Genomic DNA, 10,000 nt, shown 5'->3' on the forward strand with positions numbered 1-10,000 from the left:
CTAAAAACGGAACCCGAAAAACCATCCGGATAATATTCCTCCACATTCTAGTTCGATTAGTGAGGGAGAAGAAGAAAAGATCAAGAAATAATGTCCGGAGTCATTAAAGCCGAGACGCACTTTGATCTTTGGACGCGGCCAGCCCACACAGCCATAAAGTATGTGGCTCTGTGTATGTGCGTGTGTGTGTGTGTGTGTGTCTGTGTGTGCCTTCTCAATACTCATCCTGGAGTAAACAGACAATTTATCATCTGGTCATCTTCTATCACACACACAGGCAGTTACACACTCAAAACATGTGACACCCTACACCATCAAAGATATATTTATATTATGTATAATACTTGAATGTAGAATGTATATGTGTGTATTTATATATGTATATATTATATAATACATATTCTAAATATATCTATAATATATATATGAACATTTATAATTTATAAACATATCTATATATATATATATATATATTTATATATATATAGGCCTACATATACATAGATATACATATACATGCATATGACCTCACTAAACCCTTATTGTAATTGCGTAAAGTATATTTTTCATTACCAACGATAAGAAGTTGATTTTGATCCCCAGACGGGAAATTGCGGCATAACTTGTCCTTAATGTTGCATCTGGAAGATGCCACACATCTATGGTCACCGTGACGATGGTAACCATGACGACGGTTCTAGATTTCCGCATCCAGCTAGCGTCTAGAACCGTCATCATGGTTACCCTCCGTCCCAATGACGTAGCCAGGTTGGCCGAGAATCAAAGTTTAATCATTTTTGTGTTTACTGACGGATGAAACACAGAATGAGGAGTCGTGCTGGGAGGGGGGCAGCCAGTGTTTTCAGAGGTCAACTGTTTTATTCCGGAATCCAAGAGAAATTCACTGAAACCAAGGATAGGAAGCCGCGTGGTGGGGGGTCGTACGGGAGAAGGCCGCGGGGGGCGTGGTTACAGGAGTGATGTATAATAGAGTTCACGCAGAATGCAGTACACGCACGCACACGCACACAACGTCCTTGACACACATAGATATATCAACAGCTCAGTGCTTGACACCTCATCGCCTTCTCTTAACAATAGTTTTGAAATATCAGTTTACATCCATATAATAATAACAATAATAATAAATTAAATTAATTCAACACAAATGTGTGTAGTGTAGGATTTAATTCTGCATGTTCTGTACACTGGAGAGGAAGCAGAGCTCTTCTATCTTCCATTCTCCCGTTTCGTAATATCCGAAGACGGTGGAAGTGCACAGCGCCCTCTATGGACGGACGTTGGAAGTTCATTCCCCAACACGTAAACATGAAGGTTCAGCGTGTTATCGGTGGACGTTGACGTCGTTTCACCTCGACGACTTTAACAGAGCACAGATCCTAACTTCCTTAAAATCATCGTCAACATTCTGATCATTCGATTCTCATCGCAAATCTCAAAGGCGTCTCAAAACTGCCTAATCATTGAAATATCAAATCAGAATTCAGACAAATTAAACTCAAATCAGTGAACAAATCTTTGAACAAAATGTCTTCACTGCTATTAGTCCTCTATTACAAAGTCAACAGACTAGTGTCACTGCACGCAAATGCACACACACACACACACACACGCGCGCACACGCACACACGATTGTTGGTGGAGGGTTGTGGCTGATTGGTTGACGGGGGATGATGTGGGCGAGGCCTGTGTGATGATTGGAGGGTTACAGTTGGTCTTTGTAGTAGCCCAGCTTGGCCAACGACATCTCCCTCCTCAGCTGCATCACCTCCCAGAACATCTGCTCAGCTACACACACAGACACACAGACACGCACGCACACACACACACACACACACACACACACACACAAACACACACACACACACACACACACACACACACACACACACACACACACACACACACACACACACACACACAAACACACACACACACACACACATACACACAGAGAGGCACAGAACATCTGTTACAGACTACACTATAGATGTGTGATAGCAACATAATCAATAATTATAATCAATCAATCAATAATAATAATAATAATCAATTCAGTTCTATCAGATTGAGTCAGGTGCAAAGTCAGTGAGTGTTTGTGTGTGTGTGTGTGTGTGTGTGTGTGTGTGTGTGTGTGTGTGTGTGTGTGTGTGTACGTACCATCCTGCTGTTTCACTAGCCCTTGTTGGATATAACGAATATAGGTGAAAAAATTACAGACGGATGTTATCTGAGAGAGAGAGAGAGAGAGAGAGAGAGAGAAAGAGAGAGAGAGAGAGAGAGAGAGAGAGAGAGAGAGAGAGAGAGAGAGAGAGAGAGAGAGAGAGAGAGAGAGAGAGAGAGAGAGAGAGAGAGAGAGAGTTAGTTTTTAATCAAAGAAAGTCAGACAGAGATAGGCAGACAGACAGACAGACAAACGGTGAGACAGACAGACAGACAGACAGACAGACAGACAGACAGAGACAGACAGAACAAGGGTCAGACAGACTGGCAGACAGACAGACAGACCAACGGTCAGACAGACAGTCAGACAGACAGACAGACAGACAGACAGAATACTCACTCTGTAGCGACAGTAGGGAGACACATAGTAGTAACTGGACGAATCTCCAAACTTGATTCTGTGCTTGCAGGTCTTAGTCTGTCCACTAAGAGCACACTTCCTATTGGAGGAGAGAGGGACGGGTGAGGAGAGAGAGAAAAAGGAGGAGAGAGAGTATAGAGAGAGGAGAGAGAGAGACGAAGGAGGAGAGAGAGTATAGAGAGAGGAGAGAGAGAGACGAAGGAGGAGAGAGAGTATAGAGAGAGGAGAGAGAGACGAAGGAGGAGAGAGAGTATAGAGAGAGGAGAGAGAGACGAAGGAGGAGAGAGAGTATAGAGAGAGGAGAGAGAGAGACGAAGGAGGAGAGAGAGTATAGAGAGAGGAGAGAGAGACGAAGGAGGAGAGAGAGTATAGAGAGAGGAGAGAGAGAGACGAAGGAGGAGAGAGAGTATAGAGAGAGGAGAGAGAGACGAAGGAGGAGAGAGAGTATAGAGAGAGGAGAGAGAGACGGGAGAATAGAGAGACAAAGGAGGAGGGAGGGACGGGCGAGGAGAGAGAGAATAGAGAGAGGAGAGAGAGAGGATGAGGGAGGGGAGACAGGGGAGGAGAGAGAGAACACAGAGGAGAGAGAGACAGATTTGAAATACAATATCTCATTTAAAAATAAAAATGACACTTTAAAAAAGTTTAAATAAATTGTAACGTTTTTGTGCTGAACATTAAAAACCTGAGTGGGCCGACAGGCCCCACTGGGGTCGGCTGGCCCAATGCATGGCCGGAGAACCCTGGGTTCCCTCGCTCAGCAGAGAACCGTGAGTTCCCTCGCTCAGCGGAGAACCGTGGGTTCCCGGCCCGCCCACCCCGGCGTCTCTACGTACTTGGGTCCCCCACACTCCATGGCGGAGGCCTTGACGACGGGCAGCGGCTGGAAGCCCACCGGCTCCACGCTCAGAGTGTTCTGCTCCACCGCGTCCAAGATGGCCGACCCCAGCTGGAGGGAGAACACAACACAGTCCCTGTGAAGACCGCAGTGAGCATGTCCTGCCACAGGGGGGCAGTGTCTGCAACCGGACAGCACCGGATTACATAATATATATTAGGGCAGGGGAATCAACAATTGATTATGATGTTTTATTCGTAATAAATAAATAATCATAACTCATAAATAAAATGTGTGTTTATAAAAGTGTTTTTATTCCAGGCCCTTAAATATAGAGAGGTACTGAGAGACACAGGGACAAGATGCAGAGTTATAGAGATAGATATAGAAATAGTTAGACACACAGTGAGAGCTAGAGATAGACATAGAGATATATATACACATAGATATAGAGATAGATATACATAGACACACAGTTAGAGATTGAGAAAGATATAGATAGACACACAGGGAGAGTTATAGCAAGATAGATATAGATAAAGAAAGACACACAGTGAGAAATAGAGATATAGATAGACACACAGGGAGAGATGGAGGTATAGAGCTAGAGATATAGAGAGACACAGAGGGAGAGATCGAGATATAGAGCTAGAGATATAGATAGACACACAGTGAAAGATGGAGGTATAGAGCTAGAGGTTTAGATAGACACACAGTGAGAGATGGAGGTATAGAGCTAGAGGTATAGATAGACACACAGTGAGAGATGGAGGTATAGAGCTAGAGATATAGATAGACACACAGTGAGAGATGGAGGTATAGAGCTAGAGGTATAGATAGACACACAGTGAGAGATGGAGGTATAGAGCTAGAGCGGTAGAAGGTACCTCACTCTTGCTGAAGGTGAGGCAGGGGTGGATGTCCTCCCTGTAAACCCTCTCCATGAAGCAGCCACTCCGGTCCAGCGTAGGATCCTCCCGCCAGGCTTTGAACTCACCGAACAGCTGAGCGTCCACCTAGCACACACACACACGCACACACACACAGACACACGTACAAGCGCAGACACACACACACACACACACACACACGTAAAAGTGCAGACACACACACACGCGCACACACACGTACAAGTGCAGACACACACACACACACGCGCACACACACGCACACAAACAAACGCACGCACTCTCACACACACGCGCACACACACACACACACACACACACACACACACACACACACACACACACACACACACACACACACACACACACACACAGGTTTGTTTAGTATCCAGAGCCCGGCCGCGGGGGGGGGGGGGGGGCGTGGTCCTCACCTCCCGGCAGTCGCGTGCGAGGGGCTGCGTGGCCGAGGCCTCGGGCTGGCTGCCCGTCATGGCGGAGGAGGTGCTCTTGTTGCGGCCGTGGCCCTTCCTGAAGGGGGTCTTCACGGCCCCCGGACCCCCGGGGAGCTCCGCCACGGGGGAGGTGGGCGAGGACAGCACCAAGGTCTTCAGGGCCAGCACCTCGGCCTGGAGCACGTCGATCTGGGTGGGGGGGGGGATTCGAGCGTGAGTAGACATTTACATTTAGAGCGTTTTAGGGCTGCAAAGATCTTCAAACTAACATAAAAGAGTTAAAAAGTATATATTTTTTTTATCATTCATTAAATATTTAATAGAAGGGTCAGACTTCAACATTTCGTGTATTTTTTAAATTTCAGAAAAACTGAGAAAGTTCTCAGTTGCAAAGTGTGAGAGAAATGCTGAATGAATGTATAATGTTTTCTAACTCAAAAACAATCGTTTGAATAATCGGCATTTCAATGTTTACCAAAATAATCGTGATTATGACTATTTCCATAAACGAGCAGCCCTAGTGCATTCGGCAGACGCTTCTATCCAAAGCGACTTACAATGTAAATTTTTCAGAAAAAAAAAGAAAAAACAACAATATATCGCTGTCGGTCAGTAAGGATGTTCAGAGTACCAAGTTCCAAGCACTAACAATCACTAGGTTAACCCATTTCCCGCATACAACGAAGATAGCTAGGATAAGACGCTACACAATGCTAGTCCCATCGCTGCCCCCTGGTGGTTTGGGGCTGGTAGGTCTCATGAGACGGGTTTACCTTGCCGAGGGCTTCCGTCAACTGCTTCTCGGCCGTCGCCTGTTTGACGTTGGCCTCTCGGACCATCTTATGGGCCTCCTAAGCACACACATGCACACACGATAAGCACACACGCACACAATCAGACACAAGTTAAATTAGTGACATCTCTTGTGGCTTGTAAAATATAAATATATCAAAATCAATAACCCAGTGAATTAGACAGTATTTATTGGCTTGAGGCTATTATTAATCAGGCTGTCTGTATATTTATATATATATATATATACACATATATATATATAATAAGGCAGTTTTTAAATTAAAAAAACGTGCCATCATCACAGCTTATAAGTCATCAATCTCCCGTGAGTCCAAAATGCAGAAGCACCCTGACATGAGGTCCAGACCCAGAGAGACACCGCTCTGGGCCGTCACCTGGAGAGCTATGGTTCGGTCCCAGTATGGTTCTGTCCCAGTATGGTTCTGTCCCAGTGCAGTGGAGAGGTCACTGGTGAATTTACGATAACACGGAGGATGTTGGTCCCCACGATCTGACCGTCCATACTTCCTGTGAATGCGTCAGCTCCACCAGGCTGTTCTTAACATCATTATGTGTGTTATGTGGTGTCTGACCCACCTGGAAGAGGCTGGCCGTGAGCTCCTCCAACTCCAGCCCCAGCTGGTCTCTCACTTTAGACAACCTCTCACACTCCTCGTCTTTCAACAGCAGATCCTTACACACACACACACACACGCACACACACACACATGCACACAAACACGCATGCACAAATGTGCGGACATGCACACATGCATAGCAGGGATGATAAATGCAGGTGAATTCACCCATTCATCCAAACAGAAATGGTACAAAACACAAATAATCAAATTAAAACATGAACAATAATAACTTAAATTGGTTAATGGATGAAGGAGCAGATTAAAGATACAAACAATGTATGTCACAAGCAAATCATAACAGGATGAAGTGAAATGCAAATTCCACAAATAATCTGCAAAAACATAAATCATAAAACTTAAGAACAGAAACACACACTCAGCAATATGTACACAAACACACCCACACACACACAGACACACACCTACACTTTGTGTTTAAGTTCGTAAAGAAGGTCAAAGATGAGGAGAATATGTGTGCGTATGTGTGTGTGTGTGTGTGTGTGTGTGTGTGTGGGTGTATATGTGTTTGTGTGTGTGTGTGTGTGTGTGTGTGTGTGTGTGTGTGTGTGTGTGTGTGTGTGTGTGTGTGTGTGTGTGTGTGTGTGTATGTGTGTGTGAGTATGTGTGCGTGTGTGTGTGTGCGTATGTGTGTGTTTGTATATATATGTGTGTGTGTGTGTGTGTGTGTGTGTGTGTGTGTGTGTGTGAGTGTATATGTGTGTGTGTGTGTGTGTGTGTGTGTGTGTGTGTGTGTGTGTGTGTGTGTGTGTGTGTGTGTGTGTGTGTGTGTGTGTTACCCTCTGTGCCCTGGCCAGCTCCTCCCTCAGCCTCTCGTTCCCTTTCTCCAGGACCTCCATCACGGAGGGGCTGCGCAGCCGCGACAGGCTGTCACTCAGAGCGCTACACTCCTCCCCTTCCTCTCCAGACAGGAAGCTGCCGTCGGCTGGCTCCGCCTCCATCCCTGGAACGCTGGGGCATCAGGAAAGGAAGTCAGTTCAGAAACATGACAGACCCAGCAAAGAAATGTGTGAATTTGAAAGAGAAAACATTTTTAATGAAACACATTCCCGATCCCTGGATTTGGAGGTGTCCCTGAGCGAGGCACCTCACCCTGACTGCTCCCGACGAGCTGGCTGTCGCCTCGCATGGTGGACACCGTCGTGAGTGTGTGAATGTGTGCATGAATGGGGTGAATGTGAGGCAGTCTTGTAAAGCGCTTTGACTGGCCGCTGGTTAGAACAGCGCGGTCTTAATCCATTGACCACGGTGTCGTCCTAGTTCGTGACCATCCAAGGTGGTATTTGTCGCGGCCTGCCGGCTCTACTGACCTGCCATTGTGGCTGAGCCGGGGGGCCGAGTACACGGGCTGGGTGGGCAGCTGGTCGGCGCGCAGGGTGGTGTGGGGGCCACCGGGGGGCGCCCCCAGGGAGGCGGTGCGGTACAGGGAGCTGGGCGGGGCGCTGTGGCGGCCCACCGCTCGCTGCTCTGCCTGGTTCTGGACGGGACGGAAGAGTGGACCAATGAGCCTACCTGTAGGTGTGGTGGGAGGAGCTAGGTGGACCTACCTGTAGGTGTGGTGGGAGGAGCTAGGTGGACCTACCTGTAGGTGTGTGGTGGGAGGAGCTAGGTGGACCTACCTGTAGGTGTGGTGGGAGGAGCTAGGTGGACCTACCTGTAGTTGTGGTGGGAGGAGCTAGGTGGACATACCTGTAGGTGTGGTGGGAGGAGCTAGGTGGACCTACCTAAAGGTGTGGTGGGAGGAGCTAGGCAAGCCTACCTATAGGTGTGGTGGGAGGAGCTAGGTGGACCTACCTGTAGGTGGTGGGAGGAGCTAGGCTAGCCTACCTGTAGATGTGGTGGGAGGAGCTAGGCAACCCTACCTGTAGGTGTGGTGGGAGGAGCTAGGTGGACCTACCTGTAGGTCAGGTGTGGTAGAAGGGGTAGCCTACCTGTAGCTCAGGTTAGGTGGGATGAGCTAATTTAGCCTACCTGTAGCTCAGGTGTGGTGGGAGGAGCTAGGTTAGCCTACCTGTAGGTCAGGTGTCGTTGGGGAGGCTAGGTTGACCTCGTGAAAGCCCTCCAGGGGTTCTGCGTGCGTCTGACTGCTGCTACTGTCGGCCATAGCAGCTTCATGAAGACTTCATCCACTCTATACACACAGACACACACACACACACACACACACACAGACACACACAAACACACACACACAAACACACAGACACACAGACAAGGAGTGTTTTAATAGAGCTGCGTTCAGCCTACCACAGTGTCTAAGAGTGTTTTAATAGATTTGCGTACAGCCTTCCACAGTGTTTAAGAGTGTTTTAATAGAGTTGCGTTCAGCCTACCACGCAGTGTTTAAGAGTGTTTTAATAGAGTTGCGTTCAGCCTACCACACAGTGTTTAAGAGTGTTTTAATAGAGTTGCGTACAGCCTACCACACAGTGTTTAAGAGTGTTTTAATAGGGCTTCGTTCAGCATACCACACAGTGTTTAAGAGTGTTTTAATAGAGTTGCGTACAGCCTACCACACAGTGTTTAAGAGTGTTTTAATAGGGCTTCGTTCAGCATACCACACAGTGTTTAAGAGTGTTTTAATAGAGTTGCGTACAGCCTACCACACAGTGTTTAAGAGTGTTTTAATAGGGCTTCGTTCAGCCTACCACACAGTGTTTAAGAGTGTTTTAATAGAGTTGCGTTCAGCCTACAATAGTGTTGCAGAGTGTTTTAATAGAGTTGCGTTCAGCCTACCATAGTGTTGCAGAGTGCGGTAGATGAGGAAAAAATTGACACTGAAACGCAGGCGAGGTCTTGGAGATGAGCTAACAATGCGGTTTGTGGATGACAACTGTCACTCAGCCAGCCAGCCAATAAGATATCCAGGATGCTGCTAGAGAACCGGAGCCAGTCATTCGGCAAGGAAACAGTAAGTCTGAGAGAGATAGACAGGGAAAGAGAGAGAGAGAGAAGGACAGAGAGAGAGAGGGAAAGAGAAAGAGTGGGAGAGAAACACACACAAACAATTGATTGACAGGGTTTTATCTTAGCTCCACCCCTAACCGTCTCCATGGATACGGTAGCAGCAGACGGTAACATGACACTTGAGAAGGGAGTGTATGTGTGTGTGTTTGTGTGTGTGTGTGTGTGTGTGTGTGTGTGTGTGTGTGTGTGTGTGTGTGTGTGTGTGTGTGTGTGTGTGTGTGTGTGTGTGTGTGTGTGTTGAACCCGACACTAATCATGCAGTTTAAAGATCGTGTTCTTTACACTCTGTCTGATGAATTCCAAAAAACATTTTATTGTCTAGATTCAATACAACGAGTACAACCAACACACACAGGTTTAGTTTATGGTACACAGACACACACACACACATACACACACACACACTAACACACAGACATACTTACACATTGGCAGGTGTTAAACCCATGTGTGTGTTTTGGCGCGTATCCTCTGTCAGTGGTAACGAACTGCGTAAGATGTCAATGATCTGCCGTGCGTAAAACAAAGTCCAGACGGAACACGTCCACACTCGCGGGTGCCTCCCAGTCACTCATGAAGGAACCAGTGCTCCCAGTGAGACCCCCACTGTGACAGCTACCACGACCACCGGCCAGTGGACAATGTCGGACACACATCCTCCGTTCACTGTGCGTACATGTCGATCAGGACTTCAAAGTGTCTGTGTCCAGTCACACACACACACACACACACACACACACACACACACGCTACAGGCTACAGGCTACCTGCGTTAG

At 47.1% G+C, this 10,000-nt stretch overlaps 2 protein-coding genes across 6 annotated transcripts in view; both read right to left on the reverse strand.

The window, feature by feature from the left end:
- myrfl (myelin regulatory factor like) overlaps positions 1 to 147 on the reverse strand; it is a 62,049-nt gene extending 61,902 nt beyond the window's left edge. For all 4 annotated transcript variants that reach the window (XM_030353807.1, XM_030353808.1, XM_030353805.1 and 1 more), the window contains exon 1: positions 1 to 147. This exon is cut by the window's left edge and continues 98 nt beyond it. The gene's annotated coding sequence lies outside the window, so the exon portion shown is untranslated.
- A 692-nt stretch (positions 148 to 839) lies between these two features.
- Positions 840 to 10,000, reverse strand: part of rab3ip (RAB3A interacting protein (rabin3)) — a 9,998-nt gene continuing 837 nt past the window's right edge. Inside the window, exons 2-13 of one of the 2 annotated variants that reach the window (XM_030353816.1) lie at positions 8,994 to 9,174; positions 8,269 to 8,388; positions 7,568 to 7,734; positions 7,037 to 7,208; positions 6,196 to 6,291; positions 5,577 to 5,654; positions 4,783 to 4,992; positions 4,331 to 4,459; positions 3,442 to 3,554; positions 2,585 to 2,684; positions 2,182 to 2,251; positions 840 to 1,809 (exon numbers count right to left, since the gene is read on the reverse strand). In XM_030353816.1, coding sequence (XP_030209676.1) covers positions 1,727 to 1,809; positions 2,182 to 2,251; positions 2,585 to 2,684; positions 3,442 to 3,554; positions 4,331 to 4,459; positions 4,783 to 4,992; positions 5,577 to 5,654; positions 6,196 to 6,291; positions 7,037 to 7,208; positions 7,568 to 7,734; positions 8,269 to 8,361 — 1,311 coding nt within the window. In that variant the 5' untranslated portion in view covers positions 8,362 to 8,388; positions 8,994 to 9,174 and the 3' untranslated portion in view covers positions 840 to 1,726. The remainder of the gene's footprint in view (positions 1,810 to 2,181; positions 2,252 to 2,584; positions 2,685 to 3,441; positions 3,555 to 4,330; positions 4,460 to 4,782; positions 4,993 to 5,576; positions 5,655 to 6,195; positions 6,292 to 7,036; positions 7,209 to 7,567; positions 7,735 to 8,268; positions 8,389 to 8,993; positions 9,175 to 10,000) is intronic. The other variant, XM_030353817.1, reaches the window with a different exon arrangement.

Source organism: Gadus morhua, chromosome 4 (assembly GCF_902167405.1).
Source record: "Gadus morhua chromosome 4, gadMor3.0, whole genome shotgun sequence".
Classification (NCBI taxonomy): Eukaryota; Metazoa; Chordata; class Actinopteri; order Gadiformes; family Gadidae; genus Gadus; species Gadus morhua.